At 40.5% G+C, this 20,500-nt stretch overlaps 2 protein-coding genes across 2 annotated transcripts in view; both read left to right on the forward strand.

Annotated features, from left to right (window-relative positions):
• LOC144981373 (protein NLRC3-like) overlaps positions 1-20,500 on the forward strand; it is a 210,696-nt gene that overhangs the window by 24,083 nt on the left and 166,113 nt on the right. The window lies entirely within an intron of this gene.
• Positions 12,759-16,473, forward strand: LOC144987915 (uncharacterized). The gene is made up of 5 exons (XM_078937715.1): positions 12,759-13,026; positions 14,804-15,112; positions 15,583-15,858; positions 15,958-16,095; positions 16,256-16,473. The coding sequence occupies exons 1-5, from the start codon at positions 12,852-12,854 to the stop codon at positions 16,291-16,293; spliced, it is 936 nt and encodes a 311-aa protein (XP_078793841.1). The 5' UTR covers positions 12,759-12,851; the 3' UTR covers positions 16,294-16,473.

The raw sequence follows: 20,500 nt of genomic DNA on the forward strand, positions 1-20,500 counted from the left end.
TCCAGCAGTGGAGGAAATCCAAGGAGATCTAAAGAAGTGTTTTCAGGATTCTCCAAAGATGAAGTCCAAATCCACGTGAAAGAACAATTGTCTGTGTAGAGCATCAAGAATGGAAGTGAAAGAAGATGTTCATGTTCTGCACTAGCTTTCTGCTTTTCTGCTGAACTGCAGGAACAAATGGATGGCTGCCCCCAGATTTCTGGCTCTTTGCACTGAGCCACTTCCTCAAACACACAAACATCCTGATCTGTTCAGAGGAGAGAGAAGCTCTCTGTTTCTGAACCACATGTCCAGAGAGGGACAATCATCTCTCACAAGGCACTGATGGTGCCTCTGTCTCCAGGTACTTGATGTTGGACCCCCACTGAAGGGGCCAGTCCTAGAGCAGCTAAAGATGATCATCACCTCCGACTCTGAAGCACTGCATCATGGGATCTGTAGTTATTATTGTTACCAGCACTCATATTGCCGCTCCATTAATAACAATAAAATAAAACGATCTGACAGATCAGATCAGGCTGGACGATACGACCAAAACATGAACCAGAAAGAACAAAAACAGCCTAAAAACATGATCATGGATTGGATTCTATTCATGAGGTCCGTAGCCGGGGTTGACAAATATCTTGATGGGATCAACGGTCGGGTTTAAATTCAGCCGTGTACATGGTCCCAGAAAACCTTTTTCCGATTAGAACAAACGTTCACATGGTCACACTTTTGGTCAGAATAAATCATTTGGGCATGGGCAGTAGTGATGAAAACACTGGAAAAGGAAACTTATTTGCCATATACGTTTATGCAGCAGCTCGGTAATCTATGAGACGATCCTCCAAACGTGCTTTTATTAATGTTAAGAATATTATGAACCGCCTGTTCGCTCGTCATTTTATTTTTAATCTGTGTGGTCAGTGCTTTTTTGTGGAAGAACGGAGCTGGAAGAAGCCAGAGTTCTTCCAGCTCCCAGGAGAGGCTAACACTCTAACAACATTAGCCTTGTTTAAAATCACAAATCCATGTGATTGTTTGAACAGTTTCTAAGGACTGAGCGACATTTCTGCTTTGAAAAGCTCACACTGCCCCAAAGCTGCTGTGTGAGCTGGAAGTCTGAGCTCGGAGGCACGGTTCTCCTGAGTCCGGCAGCCGCCAACCCAGAGCGGCGGGATGGATCGCAGTCCGAATTCTCCCACGCATTAACAACAAAACGCACACGTAACAAAGCATCCTCCCTCCCCTCAAACACGTCAATTATCCGGCTGCTCTGCTCTGCTCAGAGACACAGTTTGCTCCGTCCACCAGCACCCGAACCAGGACCACGCAGGGTCCAGACGTCACAAAGCGCTCCTCCCTCGTGATGGGTGTAAGACAGGGAAGAGGTGAAGAGCCAGTGGGGCGAGAGCGGAGCAGCTCTTCGCACCGGGTGGGCCTCCGCAGAGCAGCTGGTCGGTCCTGTTTGAGCTCCAAAGCTTTCTCTGGAGCAAAACACAGTCTATCCATGACGTTAAACCAGAGCAGCAGTGACACACGATCGGAATGAACAACGATCGGATCAACAATCGCCATAACCACCTATCTCCATCAGAAAGAAATTTAGATCTGAACAAGTCTGATCAGGGCAGAATATTCCGAACGGCGTGTTTACATGACGCATTTTCTTCAGATCAGGCATTCTTTCAGATTACTGTTGTCCATGTAAATGCAGCTACTGACAGTAAAGATGCAGTGCTGTCATGGGGGGGGGGGGCTTCTGGGAGGAGAAAAAGGAACTTTGGGAGCAGCAGAACCAGCTGTAACAAGGGATGGGTACCGAGCCCGGTATTGAAGGAGCCCCGGGGCAACATTCTTCAAGACCGCAGTATGGTTAAGGTCTGACGTCCACGGTTCTGCTATCGGTTCTGGAGAATTTTTTTGTGTCCCACAAATTATAAACCTCATCTGCCATATTTAACTCACCAAGTCATTCAATTTTCCATGCATTAATGATGATATTAATGTGGCTATTCTCACTGAAGAGGAGAGGTCTGTCTGGCTATTTGTGTGCACGGGGGGCGGGACACTGGAGGAGAGCGGGAAAAAATGACTCTCAGCGGCAGAGGATGTGAACAGGTGAACAGGTAGAGAGGAGAAGCAGGTAGAGAGGCGGGGGAGGGGCTTTGACTTCAGAGAGATGGAAACACGGGCGTCAGATTCAGATGCAGCTTTCACTGCAGGAGTTGAAGCAGAGACTTTCTCTGGGATGATTTTATGAACTCAAACATTTATTTAATGTGTTTTATATTTCCATCATGACGGCAATTTGTCAAAAAATCGCTGTTTATTTTTCTTTAAATAACTTCTTTCTTCATGTATTTTACTTTTCAAGTTGGAAAAATGTATAAAGTCAAATGTTTTGTTAAAAAAACATTGTTGCATAATGAGGAAATAAAGCACTTTGTGTTAGGCGTCCACAATATAACGCAAATGTATCGTTATCACAATATCCAGCTCTGCAATACGCAGATCGCAAAAGACGGCGAAAATCACAATAAATCGTAAACCTTAAATGTTTTAAAACAACCTGCAGCTTGAAGCATTTAATGAATCAAATAAATCCCTTTATGCATTTGACCAATCGGATGTTTGGATGTTTGTCACCTATGTTGACGAGGGTCATTTGGAGTAAAATAATTAATCTATTGCAATGAAATGGGAATGATGTTCTTGGTTATATTGCTGTAGACCACAAATTACCGCAAATCTGCAGACTGCAGACTCTGAGGTCAGACTCCATGTTTCAGTTGTGTTTAGATCAATATGATGACAAAGTCGTGTTGACCCACAGTGAGCAGAAATGTCCAGATTCTGATCTGCAGCAGCATCTTCCTGCAGCTGCTTGTTCTCTTCAAAGATCTGCAGAAGAACTTCTTCTTTTCTTCCTGCAGCTGCTTGTTTCAAAGCTGTCTGCTGACATTTGTTCTCCACAAAGTTCTGCTTGCAGCCATCAGCTCTTCTTTGTGTCTTTGCTCCAACAGACTCCTTTAAAGCGCATGCATAAGAAGCAGCCGTGCACGCTCACATATACTCTGATTCCTGCTGCTGTGTTTCAGCAGATGCAGCTGAGAGTCCAGCGGCTGATGTTTGTGAGCAGACAGTGACAGAGTCATGCTGCAGCTGGATGCTGCTCTGACAGACACATCCTCCACAAACATCCTCACCTTTTCATCCACAAACATCATCACATCATCCTTCAAAGCTCCCAGCAGCTGCTGACACTTCATTCAGAGCTGAAGTCATGGATCAGGGATCAATGTCCAACATTTGCTGCTGACTCTTCCTCATCACTTCCTTCTTCTCTCTGCTTTGATCTGTTGGAGCTGAAAGTCTCTGCTTGAAGGGCTGCAGCAGAGAAGGACTGGAAGATCATCTCCTGAAAACTGGGAGGAAGACTTTCCAGCATCCTGCTGCTGAAATTCTCCCATGATTCAGTGCTGTTTGGGGAAGAGCTTAGCAGAAAGAGGAAGTGGACTTTTTCTGCTGTTGCTGCAGAAACATCAGTTGGTTTGGATGCAGCCACAGGCTGATGTTTGACTTTCACACATCTGGACTTCTTTCCTGAAGCAGCTGCATGTTGTCCTGAATGTTCCTGAATGTTCTTCTTCTCTGCTTCTGCTGGACTCTTCTGATCTGCTGCTGTTGCTTCACATCTTTGGACTTTTTCTAAACTTTCTGATCTTCTTCAGCTCTGAACTCTTTAGAAGAAGTGAAGGATGAAAAACATGAACTTTGTCTTTAAACTCAACTCTTTGTTCTGAATTCAGGTTGATCAGCTGCAGTTTGTCAAAGTCCAGCTGTGCTGCTCTGGTCTCAGCTCTGAAGTCCAACCCGTCCCACCTGACAGAACTGGACCTGAGGAGAAACAGCCTTCACTATTCAGATGTTCAGCAGCTCCAGGATCTGGTGGAGAGTCCAAACTCCAAACTGCAGACTCTGAGGTCAGTAGAGGGTTGGAGTCAGTCCTGCTGCTTCCAGATGTTTGGTCCTAAAGTTAGTCTGAGAGCAAAGATGCAGAGTTTCCTGTGAAGCTGCACCTTCTCAGTGAAGCTCTGAGGAGAATGATGACAGGCTTCAGGACAACAGTCAGCCAATCAGAGCAGCAGAAGCTCCAACAGGTGAAGATGACAGGAAGCTGCTGCTCTGAACAGGACTGAAGCTCCTGCTGCTCTTTCTGCTGCTGTGCTGCATCACTGACTGACAGACCAGGATCAGGAGACACTCCTTCATCTCTGTCTCTACACTTTCTCTCTGCAGGTGGAAGAGGTCGGACTGATGTTCCTCCTGGAGGAGCAGAGAGGAGCAGCAGCAGCAGCTGGTCTGCAGAGATGTTGTGATTGGACGGTGTTCCTGGGAGGTGGAGAGCAGAGTGATGGAGGAATCAGAGGAAGTGGAGATGAGTGTCAGAGCTGCAGCAGGAACTGATCTGAGATCAGCTCCACTGTCTCTCTCAGCATCAAGTGGACAGTTATTGTGCTGCAGCACCCCCGGTGGACTGATGGAGAACTGCACTTCCGCTTCTCATTCTAACTTGGAGTGTTGGGAAATCTTCATCTTGTCTCTTGTGTTGCCATAGTAACTGATGTCATTCTTTTTGTCAGCTGATGTCTGTGTTTCTCTGTTCATGAAGCTGTTTGTGTATATTATTGTGAAATTTTCTCCTGCTTGTTCTAATAGTTTATTCTTTTTTTGTTCAGTTTGTAATAGTCTTTCCTCTGAAAGAGTTCATGCAGGATTCAGCCTCTATGCTCACATTTTTCAATGTCAAATCCATCATTTCCACTTTGATACACTTTGAAATTAGGATTTGAACATTTAATGCCGAGTCAGCCGTTTAAATAATTATACTGCTACACTAAACAATCAGTTAATAAATTGACTTTACTTGGAAAAGAACTATTGTCTGTAGATTATGTAGCATAAATAAAAAGCTAAGTCAAAACCAGAAATGCTTTTTAATTTTCAAAATGAAGCTGCATTTTTTGACTCAAAATTGAAATGAAAAAGCAATCCACCAAAATGCTTTTTCATTTCCTTCCTCAACACAGCTTATTCTGTCACTTAATTAAAATGATAATGAAAATGGTATTTGACATTTCATTTTCAAGACGTTCCATGGTAAATGTGTAGCATATTTCATTTAGAAATGTCTAATTTGACAATTAAAATGGATTAACAGAAATGCTTTTTCATTTTCAAAATGAAGCTGCATCAAATGACTCAAAATTAAAAAGAAAAGGCAATATTTCAAAATGCTTTTTCATTTTATACCTAAAACCCGCTTATTCTGTGTCATAATTAAAACGAAAATGCAAAGAGGGGATTGCATTTGCATTTTAACATCCACCCCGCGCAAGTTGTCACAATATTCATTTAGAAAAAGCATTAGCAGAGGGGAGGCGGGGCGATGACGTCACTGCTTTCTCTGTGTGTCCGGCCGCTGACACACACACACACACACACACGCACCAGGAGCAGACTGTGTTAGCGGCAGAGAAGACGGCTTTGAGTTGGTTGTGAACTTCTGATGAGTTTCCACAGCTTCTCAGGACTAAGTAGCTGCATGTCCGCCTTCTGTGGTCCTCCTCCGGCCGCACCGCGGACAAGCTTTTGTTCTTCGGACCGCCAGCTGCCTTCGCATAGCGGAGCGCGAAGCTCCGATGATCGCTGAAGGCGGAAATGCTGCTGCGATCTGAGAAACCATCATATGAATTTGTGTTTCCAGTGGTGTCCAGAACAAAATAAAGACTTATGTAATTCACAGATATTTACACCTTGATCTGCAGCTTTGCGGTGAATTTGCTGTTTGATGACAGCTGGAGCTCCATTAACAGACAGCAGATTTCTCCATGCTAAACGTTGCTGGTTGGACCAAAACACTCACTCAGCGCGTAGCTGCAGGAGACTATCTTCATAATGTGCTTTTATTACAGTTATGATTATATTTAAGGGCCTGCTCTGCTCGATCATATGTTTTTAAATCCGTGCGGTCAGACGACGCTAAAGTTGGCTTAGGATTCACAGCTTCTGATTCGCAAGGGAGCTAAAGAAACATTCTGCTGCATTTTTCACATTAAGATCACCTAAAACCGGGTCCTGTTCAAAAACCGCTGGACCTGGCCTGCTCAAACCTGGATTCCTGGATCTTAATAAATCAAACAGCAAATTCACCGCAAAGCTGCAGATCAAGGTGTAAATATCTGTGAATTACATCAGTCTTTATTTTGTTCTGGACACCACTGGAAACACAAATTCATATGATGGTTTCTCAGATCGCAGCAGCATTTCCGCCTTCAGCGATCATCGGAGCTTCGCGCTCCGCTATGCGAAGGCAGCTGGCGGTCCGAAGAACAAAAGCTTGTCCGCGGTGCGTCCGGAGGAGGACCGAAGAAGGCGGACATGCAGCTACTTAGTCATGAGAAGCTGTGGAAACTCATCAGAAGTTCACAACCAACTCAAAACCCTCGTCTCTGCCGCTAACACAGTCTGCTCCTGGTGCGTGTTTGTGTGTGCGTCAGTCAGCAGCCAGACACACAGAGAGAGCAGTGACGTCATCGCCCCGCCTCCCCTCTGCTATTGCTTTTTCTAAATGAATATTGTGACAAATTGCGCGGGGTGGATGTTAAAATGCAAATGCAATCCCCTCTTTGCATTTTCGTTTTAATTATGACACAGAATAAGCGGTTTTAGGTATAAAATGAAAAAGCATTTTGAAGTATTGCTTTTTCTTTTTAATTTTGAGTAAATTGATGCAGCTTCATTTTGAAAATGAAAAAGCATTTCTGTTAATCCATTTTAATTGTCAAATTAGACATTTCTAAATTAATTATGCTACACATTTACCAGGGACCTTTTTGAAAATGAAATGTCAAATACCATTTTCTTTATCATTTTAATTAAGTGACAGAAAAAGCTGTGTTGAAGTATAAAATGATAAAGCATTTTGAAGTATTGCTTTTTCTTTTTAATTTTGAGTCAAAAAATGCAGCTACATTTTGAAAACTAAAAAGCATTTCTGGTTTTGACTTTGCTTTTTATTTATGCTACAGAATCGCTTCCAAAGTATGGAAGCGATTATACACAGCAACAATGACAAAGACTGAAGCTGCTGTGCTGCCCTCTAGTGGCAAACATGGCATCTGCAGCACACATTTCTGCATTTCTCAAGATTTTTGAAGCTCATCCAGAGAATGCCAAAAGTGTGCAAAGCAGTAATCAAAGCAAAAGGTGGCTACTATGAAGAACCTACAATATGACATATTCTCAGTTGTTTCACACTTTTTTGTTATGTATAGAATTCCACATGTGTTCATTCATAGTTTTGATGCCTTCAGTGTAAATCTACAATTTTCATAGTCATGAAAATGAATAAACTCTTTGAATGAGAAGGTGTGTCCAAACTTTTGGTCTGTACTGTAAATAAAAATGTTAAGTGTTTTTTTTCTTAACCTGAAAAAATCTATGAATTTATTTAAATCTTTCCCAGTTTTTTATTGAAAAATTATTTGAATAAGAAACAGAAACAAGAAACAGCTTTAAAATCTTTGCAGATTGTCGTTGAAAAATGTTTGAATTCCAAAGATCTTTAATTTTATTCACTTTTCTTTTATTATGTTACATCTCTACTTCATGAATATGTTAATCTAATTTCAATTAAATTAAGTAAATTTCTCAATTGTTTTTTTTTCCACTGTAATAAGAATTTCAAAATGACGGCTTGTCTTGTCTTTGTTATTACCAATTATTGTTATTAGAACTGTTATTAACAGTTTAATGTTAATTTAAACAGGTAATTATTCTATTTAGCAACAGGTTTTATTTTATTTTTGTTTCTTTGTTAAGTTAAGAAATGTCTTTATTCATGACTGTAGTTTAGAAATACAATAAACGAAGGTGATCAGGTTTAGTTAGTCTCTGATGCGTTTAGTATGGAGTCCTATACTGTTCATAATTAAATAAATAAATATTTAATTAAATAAATAAATATGACCTCATGCAAATACACAATCAACCAATAAATCTCTTATAAATATATAAAAAGATCATGAAATTGTGAAAAACCTGCACACTGATTTTAAATTAGCCATTATATTATTCAGGAGTATTTTGAGGAGTATTTTGAGGAGCTGATGAACGTGGAAAATGACAGGGAAAGAAGGGAGGAAGATGTGGTTGTTGTGGAGCAGGAAGTAGCAGAGATTGGAAAGGATGAGGTTAGGAAGGCTCTGAAAAGGATGAAGAGCGGAAAGGCCGTTGGTCCTGATGACGTACCTGTGGAGGTATGGAAGTGCTTAGGAGAGACAGCAGTGGAATTTCTAACGAGTTTTTTCAATAGGATTCTAGAGAGTGAGAAGATGCCTGAGGAATGGAGGAGAAGCGTCCTGGTTCCGATCTTTAAGAACAAGGGTGACACGCAGAACTGCAGCAACTATAGAGGAATAAAGTTGATGAGCCACACAATGAAGCTGTGGGAAAGAGTAGTGGAAGCCAGGCTTAGGAAGAAGGTGGAGATTTGTGAGCAGCAGTATGGTTTCATGCCCCGTAAGAGCACCACTGATGCCATTTTTGCTTTGAGAATGTTGATGGAAAAGTACAGAGATGGTCAGAAGGAGCTGCATTGTGTGTTCGTAGATTTAGAGAAGGCGTATGACAGGGTGCCGAGGGAGGAGCTGTGGTACTGTATGAGGTCGTCTGGAGTGGCAGAGAAGTATGTCAGAGTAGTTCAGGACATGTATGAGAGAAGTATGACGGTGGTGAGATGTGCTGTAGGTCAGACAGAGGAGTTCAAGGTGGAGGTGGGACTACACCAAGGATCAGCTTTGAGTCCTTTTTTGTTTGCTATGCTGATGGACAGGCTGACAGACGAGGTAAGACAGGAATCTCCCTGGACAATGATGTTTGCGGATGACATTGTAATTTGCAGTGAGAGTAGAGAGCAGGTGGAGGAACAGCTAGAGAGGTGGAGGTTTGCTCTGGAAAGAAGAGGCATGAAGGTCAGTCGTAGTAAGACAGAATACATGTGTCTGAACGAGAGGGATCAAGGTAGAAGCGTTAGGTTACAGGGGGCTGAGGTGAAGAAGGTGCAGGAGTTTAAGTACTTGGGGTCAACAGTTCAGTGTGATGGGGAGTGTGGAAAAGAGGTGAAGAGGCGAGTGCAGGCAGGTTGGAGCGGGTGGAGGAAAGTGTCAGGAGTGTTGTGTGACAGAAGATTGTCAGCAAGACTCAAAGGAAAGGTGTACAAGACAGTGGTGAGACCAGCTCTGCTCTATGGGTTAGAGACGGTAGCAGTGAGACAGAGACAAGAGGCTGAGATGGAGGTAGCGGAGATGAAGATGTTGAGGTTCTCCTTAGGAGTGACCAGGTTAGACAGGATAAGGAACGAGTACATCAGAGGGACGGCTCATGTTGCCTGTGTTAGCGACAAAGTCAGAGAAGCCAGACTGAGATGGTTTGGACATGTTCAGAGGAGGGATAGTGGATATATTGGTAGAAGGATGTTGGAGATGGAGCTGCCTGGCAGGAGGGCAAGAGGACGGCCAAAGAGGAGATATATGGATGTCTTAACAGAGGACATGAAGTTGGCTAATGTTAGGGTAGAAGATGTCCATGACAGAGTGAGGTGGAAAACGATGATTCGCTGTGGCGACCCCTGATGGGAAAAGCCGAAAGAGAAAGAGTTTTGTTTTCTGGAAATTAATTCTGTGTTCTGAAATGTTTTTCATTTTTTAATATTTCAATTTTTTTCTGGAAATTAATTTTGTTTTCTGAAATGTTTTTTTTTTTCATTTTTGTTTTTTAAGTTTTGGTTTCTGAAATTTTGTTTTGTTTTCTAAAATGTAATGCTGCTTTTTACCATTTGTTGTTTTTTTTAGTTGTTGTGATCTTAAAAATGTTTTTGTATCGAGTGATTTGTTGAATGCTTTGCACTTCAGGGCCACCGTACTCTTTTTACCACAATGGACCGATACAGCGACCTTATAACTAATAGCTGCTCCGATCCGTGAACAAGACCCCTACATATTTAAACTCCTCCACCTGGGGCAGGGACACTCCACCTACAGAGAGGTGGCAAACTACCACTCTCCGGTTGAGAACCATGGCCTCAGATTTAGCGGTGCTCAGTCTCATCCCAGCCACTTCACATTCGGCCGCAAACTGCTTCAATGCACACTGGAGGTCTCAGCTGGAGGAAGCCAACAGGACAAAATCATCTGCCTGCAAAGAGCAGGGAGGAAATCCTGTGGGCCGCAGAACCAGCCCCCTCCAGCCCCTAGCTGCGCCTAGAAATTCTGTCCATAAAAACTATAATTAGAACCGGTCATAAAAGGCAGCCCTGCCTGTGCGAGTGTGGATAAGTGTGTGTGGACAGATTGAGTCCTTCGGATAAACAAACATCTATGTGTTAAAGTTATAATGATAAACATCAAGACACTTTTAGCCTCTTTTTATTTGTGATCCTATTCCCTCCTGTGTGTTTCTTTAATTCAGTGCGTCTTAATTATTTTTTTGCAAGGCCCCCACCTAGGAAAAAATAAAATGTTTCGCTCCCAGCAAACAGTGACGTTAGCGTCTGCAGACTGAGTCCAGCTGTGATCAGATCTAATCACATTTTTAAAGCAGGCTTCTTCCTTCACCAGACTGGACCAGTTGCAGTAAAAGAAGACGGACTGGTTCTTGTAATAACAGTCGATTCAGTTGCTGCTTTGATGAAACATCGTTTGTTACAAAAGATCAAAACCAGACAGTTTCTGAGCAAAAGTGATGTAGAAAAAGTTCATTACAGAGCAGATTAAGAATCATGTAGTGAGTACAGGAAATGAACAAACAGGATTTCCTCTTTAGGACACTTCTGGGAGGAAAAAGATAGACATCCGTTTTATAATACTAAACTAATAAACGTTTGAGCTTTATCTTCAAATGTAATAACATCAAATGTCTTCTTGTGTTTAATTTTGACCTTCAGAAACTTAATTTTGTGTAATTTTTAATCTGTGATTCATCCTTTCACTCTGACATCACACACATGTACTGACACTAAAATATTGAGTGGGAGGAGCCAAGACTGTCTTTTCTATTTAGTCATCGTCAAAGGAAATGAACATTTACAGTGAGAGACCAACAAAATAAGAATGACTCTACTTCTGGAATTCATCTTTATTTTCATGCTTCAGTTTGGAGGTAAAAACATGTCCTACTTTAACTTTAAAACTGTTGTTTACCTTATATTGTCAGTCCATTCTATATATTACATCTTTTTTATGTTTAAAAAGATGTGTTTTGTAAAAGTAGGTTATTAAAAAGATAAAGATGATTGCATTTTGTTTTTGATAAAAATATGTTTTAATTTGAAGATTCCTTAGGAAGTAAAAACAATGTTGGTGTAATTTGTTTTGTTAACAGATTTTCTTATAAAAAATGCAAATTCAGCTTTAAAGTTCAATTTTATGCAAAAATAATATTTGAATGCTGACAGCTGAAGCTGTGAAGATGGTGAAGAATTAACAGAGTGAAGAAATGTCAAAAAGTGGAAACATTTGCTAAAACTGAACTAACTTCCTTAAACTAAAATGACTTTTACTTTTTTAGGAGCAAAAATGCACTAAATGGTAATAAAGATGCACATAACCAGTTTTCTTGAATAAAACAATAACTGAGGAAGAGAATAAGAGAAAGACTTGTAAGGACACTAATGATAATGCTACATATTTCAGTAATCAACTGACCTCAGATTTTAGCTCTAAAGAATTTACTTTCTCTTCATTCATGGTTTAGATTAAAGGGAAAAAATAAGTACTTTATCGGAATTAACTATTCTATTCAGAAAATGTCAGAGTTAAAGACGTGAATGAGGAAAAGATTAGAGGAAAGTAAAGAAGTAAAGATGTGTGTTTGCAGACTGTAGATTTCTGCTCTGTATTTAATAAACCTGACGATTTTATCAATGATTCTGTTTGTGATTCTGATTGTAATTTTCTGCTTCTTGTAGTTGTTTCTCCTGTAGGTCCCCATGTTACGGAGCAGATATTCTATAAAAGAGTTGGAGAGGACGTCACTTTACGGTGTTTTGGATCCTTGTATATCAAGAGACGTGAAAAACTTGGTTTAGAAATGAACAACTGCAATGGAGATGACTGCTCTCTGCACATCAGAAACATCACAGATGCTGACGCTGGTACATACTCCTGTTGGTACAGATTATACCCTTTGGTCGCAGAAATGTATGGATTAAGTGACGAAAATCTCTGGGTTTCGTATCTTCATGTTTTGAGCAGTGAGTATTCTGACTTGAACTATTCTGTGACTCTATGAATGTCTACATTCTGAACTGATCCAAAAAAACCAAAAACCCTGAAGAGACTCTGACATGAGAACTCATGTAATCATTTCAGTTGGAAAAAGCTGAAAAAAGCACATTTAGTATGAGAGATGTGAGAGAGTCGGCTCATGAGAAAAAAATATCATTGCATTTCATTCTTTTATATAGCAAATAGGTTGAATTGATGAATCCATGAACAGCAGATATAATTGTCTCTCATGATCACTGATTAATCAGGTGGACTGAGTGTTTGACAGTTTCCTGTTTTGTTGAACTTGCTAACTTCAGATTAGTTTTAATGATTTAGTGTCAGACATTAAAAAAGTGTTAGATTGACATTTGAAGGACAATGAAGGACAAAAGTAATCTACTGAAAACTTGATTCTGTTTTTGTTTTCCTTTAGTCTCTTCCTCTCCTTCAGATGTTCATGGAAGAGTGGACCTAACATGCTCATTCAAAGGTTCTGATGCATCTTATTCCTGTGATAACAGCCGCATCATCTGGATGAATGAGACCGGATCTCAACTGTCTGGTAGAAATCCAGAGTTTGAGGTGAAAAACCAAACAAACTGTGATTCTGTTCTGACTGTGAAACATCAGAGTGGAAACTCCAAAAGATTCAGCTGCCAGTTTGTTGAGGATGATGAAGTGAAGATAGATGCCGTCTACGTTCTCACAGGTGAGACATTTGGAAAGATTTAACTTTACTTTTGGGTTCTATCAAATCCTATTTTCAACAGTTTAGAAACCAAAACACTTTCTGGTCTTTTCAGTGAATTCTGGGAATTTTTGCTCTGTCAGGATTTTTGGAATAAAAAACAAACAAACATTTACACAACATGACTGTGGATCCTTTTAAAACACTTTCAATGTTAATCAAAAATGTACATTTTGAACTTTAGAATTTAAAGTTATTTTTACCAAACTCTCAGGAAAATAAAGTGAAGTAAAAACCTAAACTTTGAACAGTAACCCATTAATGTTGGTTGTTATATATTGATTGATTATATTGATAATCATTATATATATATTCAGTCATTTAAAGTAATCATCACAAAAGAAATGATAGATTAAAAATAAAAGAATATCTGTTGAAACAGATTTTATTACAATTATGAGCAGTTGAATTAAGTAAAACACTTCTCTATAAAGCAGGTTTTGTACTTTAATAACAGAACTTGTATGGAGTTGATTTTAGAAAAGCATAAATGAAATTACAACAGCTCAACGGTTTTAGAGGAACATGTGACTTTCAAGAGTTTCTGCTTTATTTGGTCAACAATAAAGAAACAACAACAAAAAACTCAGCATCAGAGCAAAATCTAACAATTCTGGAATAAGTTTGTTTACAAAAGTTAATTTTGATTCTCTAGATTGGATTGTTGGTTTAGATATAATGATGATTGTGTGGATTTAACCAAAGGGAGATGTGGGGAGTGGATTGTTCATTTGTTGTTGTTGTTTTTTCCATTTGTCATTTTCTGCAGATGTCTGCAGTGTCAGTTGTGTTCTTGTGTGAGTCTGGACTTTGTTGTTTTAACAGTGTTGTGAGTCAGTAATCAGAGTGGTGCTTGTTGGTTGTTCTGCTGCTGTTTGAAAGACTGACGGATGCTAGAAAGACCAGCGTCAGGAGGTCTGCAGCTGAATTATGGCTTATACAGGTTCAGGGGGGCTGTGAGCTCTCCAGGTTCTACTTGATCACTTGCTGTGAGGCTTTGGAAGAAGTTTTTCACCTCTGATGGTGGAAAGAAGATGACAGACAAGACTCTTGAGAAATCTATAAAGAAGTTTTTCAAAACTCAGAGAACAGTGAGGTTTTTCATGAGCTGTTCTCTCAAGACAATCCTGTAAACTTAAAATGTTTTTTCATTCTTGTTCTGTCAGTCTTTGTCAGCCATGGTTGATAGTTTAAAGTCCATTTTTGCTGAGAAACTTCAAAGAACTTTTACCTTTTTACAGTTAAAAGCACGTTTTGACTCATTATGGTCACGTTAGAATGAAGAAAGAGGAAATAAACTTCCTTGACGAAAACTGAAAACTTTGTGTCTCTTTAAATGGTTTAATGTCACAAAATAGAAGCAAAGTCTTGATTTTCAGTTTTATCTTTATTCATCACTGAAGAGGAAATCAAACCCTGAACTAAACATTTCTGACGGATCAACATCTAACAAAGACAGAAAGACTGTATTAATAAAATTAAGGATAGATTATAATTTCATATTACAACACTATATTGAATTAATGTCACTTTTTAAATTGTCAAAAAAGCCAAACTTTGTCAGTTATGAAAAAATGAATGTTTTTAAAAATAATTTATTTTATCATTTAATGAAATCACGTTTAAAACAAAACTCTACAGATACGTATTTTATTATTATCTTATTTCATTTCTTCAGTGATTTTGTTAGTGTCTGTTGTGTTAAAGGTTCAACTTTTTGTTCTTTTCTCTCCTGCAGACATCAGTGAACAAACTAAACATCTGTATCACAGAGCTGGAGATGACGTCCTTTTATCTTGTAGAACTACATCCTCCTCTTCCTCGTGCTCTGATGTTACCTGGCTGAACCAGGAAGATCCAGATGAAGCACTGAGACCAGAAGTACACAATGGAAGTGTTGTCCAGAGTTCAGCTAGAGCTTCCAGGCTGAATGTGAGCAGCGACTGCTCTCTGCTCATCACAAACATCACTGATGAAGATGCTGGTCGATATCTCTGTCGGCTCAGGAACAAGAATACGTTTGAGGCGTATCTTAATATTTTGAGCAGTGAGTATTCTGACATGAATAATAATGTGACTTCATGATTGTCAACATTCTGATCTGATCCAAAACAGCTCAAACCCTGAAGAGACTCTGACATTTGGAGTTTTTTAATCTAAATCTCCAGATTCTATAATAGATCAGAGATTAGTCCGTTATCTATGTTCAGAGTCAGAACCAGTTTTCATCTCAGATGAGGGGAGATTTATCTCACAAATCCAGAGCTTCTGGGCTTTTCTAACAGAATTATAGGAGTTAGACCAGACAGACCCGGAGAATCAGGACTGGAAAGACGAAGAAAGAGCGACAACAAAGTTTCAGCTTCATGCAGAAAAGATTTCTTTAGGTTCATTTTATAAAGTTTTATATTATTTCCATAATATTGTTAGTTGAAAGTTGTCAGAAAATGACAAGCAGTGACTTCATCATGTAAAAACGTCTAACAGAGAAACATTTCTGTTTCTGTTTTCCTTCAGTTTCTAAAGATCCAGCAGACGTTCCTCCCAGAGGAAGTGGAAGTGTCACATTCCAGTGTTCACTGAGTAGATTTGATCCAACTATTCCCTGCAGACAGAACAGCATCATCTGGATGAATGAGACGGGATCTCAGCTGTCTGGTGACGGTGTTGGGTTGGACTGTGTTTCTGTTCTGACTGTGAAACATCAGAGAGGAAACAACCAAACATTCATCTGTCAGTTTGTGGAGGATGAGGAGGTGAAGACAGATGCTGTCTATGTTCTGGACTTTTCTGGTAAAACTGTTTTTATTATTTTGAACAACAAAGACAAATTGTGAAAGTCAAAGCCATTTACAAATATTTTAGTTGATGCTGGTAAATGTTTGTCTGCAGATCTTTCTGGTCATAATTTCATCATCATCGTTGGAGCCGTGATGAAGGTGGTGTTGATGTTTCTGGGTGTGGTTGCTGCTCTGGTCTACATGTCCAGGAGGAGAACCAAAGGGAACGAGGACCAGAGAACTAGAACAAGTACTGTCACTCTATTACTCTTCATCATCTGCTGATGTGGATGATGTCATTTCCTGTTTCTCTCAGCTCATGAAAACCAATGAAGTTGATGATCTTAAACATTATTTACACTTTTAGAAATAAAAAAAGCTGCTTGATCTTCTAAATTCTGCTTCTACAGGGAGAAGAACTGTTGCTGGTGATGAAGATGTCCTGTGAAGAAGAGATTCAGAAAACTGTTTTTACATTTGTTATTTTCTTCTCTATGATTTTTTCTTTATTTCTTTTTAAATATTTCAGCTGCAGTAGTTTTATTTGTTCAGATCTGGCTTCACCTGCAAAGTTTCTAAGTATAATAGTTAGATGCAGGAAATGGTGTGCGTGTATGTGTGTGGGTGTGTGTGTTTGTGTATCCTTTTTACTTTATATTTTTTCCCATCAGGTCAAAATGAATCACTCAAAGTTAATATCTATAAATGTATAGACGTACATTTCTTTGTCTTCTTTAGTATTTCCTTGTTTTGATTGCTTGAAATAAACCATTTGTAAATTACAACTCTTTTTCATCAGACCACTTGTTGTTTTTGTGACTAACATCCATGTTTTTTAAGGACTACGACTTTGGAACTTGTCACAGATGAAAATGTTTTCCACATTGATGACAGAGACTCAGCTCTCTTTCAGGCTGACATTTCTGCAGATCAAACTGAACCACAAGTGAAAATAAACCTTCTAGATTTCTATAATGTGTTTACAGCTCTGAAGCAAAACTAACAGAAAAATCTTCTTTCTTGAAAGCAACACAGTTTTAGACCCAGAAAAGTAAAATGAAAATCAAATGGAATATTTTTTTGTATGAAAGAAAGCAAACATTTGAAAAAAAGAAAACAGCAATGGAGTCATTCTACATGTTTCCTAGTTGTTTGATTGATGCTTTTTGAGCCTCAACAACATCAGGGGTAACAAGGCTCCACTGTGTGTCATGTGGTGTCAAACCTCTGCCATATATATTAATAATCCACTGCATTTAGTTAACACACATTGTGGTTTTTCTGTCTTTATCAGAACTTGTCTGTTCTTATCTCTTGCATTTATCTGAACACAACATGTAACTTCCTCACAGAAGCACTCATGCAGTGTTTCCTGTCTCCACAGAGAGTGAGTGTTTATGTCCAGAATCAGAATCAGGTTAGTTGAAGAGTTCTACAAAAGCATCAGAATTACATCTCCATATCTGGATCATGTGATCATTCAGAGACTAAAAATAAAAAAAATTATGAAAACAAGTGAAAATTAGAGGATATTTTTGTTATTGCCTCCATGAAATTAAGAAAAATATCATCAAGTTGTGGAGACCCCAGCAGTGGCTCTGTCTGAACGCCAGCTCACCTCCCAGGGGCCGCTGTAAGGAGCCTGATTGCCCCATGGGTCCTGTGACAGGATGTACCCGCCTTCACCCAAAAGTATCCGGACGGCTCTGGAAAAAGTGGGTCAAGAAAATGGATGGAACCATCAAAGTTGTAGGTTTAAAGGCTTTTTTTTAAGTTGAATACGTTTCATCTTTCATCCAAAAGGCTTAGTCAATTCTGCAATAAAAGAGCTGGTATATATGCGCTCATGGGGGAGGAGTCAGACCTGATGGATGGTTTTGTCAACTTAACCTACATGGTTTTGGGTCGTTAACAGTCCTTTGTCCTCAGCTGGGGTTTGGGGACTCCCTCCCCAAACTGGTGATCTATTTCAGCTGTTAACGACCCAGGAGGAACTGGTTCTGTTTGTTTGGGTTTCAGAACACTGCCATAGATGGATGGAAGAATAAACCTGAGACCACCATTCTTATTAAGAGGTTTATCCTTCTTGACAAAGATGGCTTCTTTCACTCCTCGCTCAAACCATCCTTTCTCTCTGGCTAGAATTTGGACTTCACTGTTATCTAATGAGTGGTTAGTGGCCTTCAGGTGGAGATGCACTGCAGACTCAGGTCCACCTGGGTTGGCTCTGCGATGTTGGTAAAGCCGCTTGTGGATGAATGGAAGTTGAGGAGGAGAACTGTCGGATGGATCCACCATATTGGATTGTATTCTACCCGCTGATCCAGTCACTGGTAATGTCACAGGCCCAAAGCTGAGTCCCTGATTGGTTGATGATGCTGCGACCTCGCCAAAGTTCCAATATATGAATTCTGCATTGAAAAACAAAACATAAAGTTTTAAACTAAAAACAGGAGTTAAAGATCTTAAAAGTTGAATTCAAGTCAACAAAAAGGATTAGTTGTGTTAACGTGACCTTTTGTTGTATGAAATGAAAAGATCTTGTTGAACCAAAGTTCTAGTGTTTGATTCTGACAGAGATTTGAAAGTCACAGAAACATTGTTTTTGGTTTTGTTCAAACTTCAATCATTTTTCTCAACTCATTGAAAAACTTCAATTGTGTTCAGCAGGGGCTGTCAATCAAATGAAGCAGCAAATATGATAAAAAGAATTCCCATATTTCTCTGACTAGACCTAAAGAAGACTATTTCAGAATGAAAAAGTCAAACAGTTGAAGACCAACATTCCTCCATCCATCCATCCATTTTCTGAACCTCTGAGTCTGAGCTGCCTCTGTTGGATGAAGGTTACCCCCCCCCCCACACACACACACACACCCGCACGCACACGCACACACACACACACACACGCACGCGCACGCACACACACAGACACACCTAGGGGCATTCAGAGGAACCATCAACGTATGAAGCATGTTTTTGGCGTGTGGGAGGAAACACGGGTGGAATGAACAGACAAACTCCACACAGAAAGGTCACAGCTGGGATTTGAACCTTCTCACTGAGAGCGATAACCACTGCTCCACCGTGCACGGAGTCTGAACTTCATGAAGGCTTGGTGAGGCTTTTTCTTCTGGGCAAACAGTGAAGCTTTTCCCGCTTAGCGCCCTCTACTGGTTGCAGATTGGAAGCAGATTGAACTTGTAATGTGAAACAGCTGAAGGTCAAATCTGCTGTGAAGAAGTTTGGTTTAGTCCAGACGTGTTGGACTTCAAACTGTCATTTCCACCAACAACACCACCAAGAGCTTGTTCAGCTGGACGACAACAACACATGACAACAACACACATGTCTACATGGAAGTGACAGTGTGGCGGCGCTGCTCACATCACGACTGACCTTTGACCTCACACTGAAAGTGGCCTCTGGCCTCTGCCGCCACGGCGACAGAGTGGAGCGGCTCCACGGCTGCTGGTGGTGTTCCAGGTGATGGAGGATGTTTTCCATGTGTCTGCTCCTGCAGAGGTCTGGATGGATCTGAGCTGATCTGAATGTGCTGACAGGCCTCTGAGGAGAAGAGACTGACAGAGGAACCATGAGCTGAAGGAGGCTAAAGGCCCAGGATCCAGAAGCAGCTGCAGAGAGACCACCAGCATCAGGGTCAGGATTCCAGAGGGGCGGGGCTCAAAGTGGGAAAAGACTTTTTGCTCCTTGAAAGCAGATGACCAGAGATGAAGTCACCTGGAGACAACGACTCCTTTCTGATCCCTGGAGCTGAAAGTCATCCAATTGTCATTTGGATGTCAGCAAACTCTAGTCAACATGAGTTTGTTCACTTGATCCCAGACTTGGAAGAATCAAACACTGGAGGCTCTTGATGTCGATGTGCACAATGTGCTGCAGGCAGAATCAACAGGAATCCAGTTGAATCCAGATGTTGGAAACACAGACGTCCTACAGCAGGGCTGCTCCTTCCTGCTCCTGGAGATCTACTACCTGCCTGTTCTCCAGCTCTCCCTGCACTCCTTCCTGCTGATCACCTGGACCAGGTGTGTTCATCCAGTCACAATCTGGAGACATCTGACTGAGCCAATCAGCAGCTAGCAGGGCTTGGAGATCTGGAAAACAGGCAGGTTGGTAGATCTCCAGGACCAGGATTGAGCAGCCCTGTCTTCCAGCTTTCCTTCCCAGAATGCAACAGTTTGACTGAGAATGAATGAGAATGAATTTTTATTTCAACACGTTTGGACTACAGTAATGCTCTCTATGTTGGGCTTTCTCAGAAATTACTTGCTCGTTTGCAGTTAGTCCAAAATGCTGCTGCCCGTCTTCTAACTGTTACACGGAAACAAGAACATATCACTCCCATTTTAGCATCTCTTCATTGGCTCCCAGTTTGCTTACGCACTGATTTTAAAATTCTCCTATTTGTTTTTAAATGTCTCCATGGACTCGCTCCAAAATATCTGTCTGACCTGATTCAGGTGTACACTCCCCCCCGCTCCCTTAGGTCAACAAATCAGACACAGCTGGTCATCTCGAAGACCAGTAGAAAACTGAGAGGTGACCGAGCCTTCTCCGTCTTCGGACCAAGAATCTGGAACGAATTGCCCCTGTACCTCAGACAGATAGACTCACTTGGTATTTTTAAACCT

Source organism: Oryzias latipes, chromosome 2 (assembly GCF_053564925.1).
Source record: "Oryzias latipes strain Hd-rR chromosome 2, Olatipes_Hd-rR_3.1".
NCBI lineage: Eukaryota > Metazoa > Chordata > Actinopteri > Beloniformes > Adrianichthyidae > Oryzias > Oryzias latipes.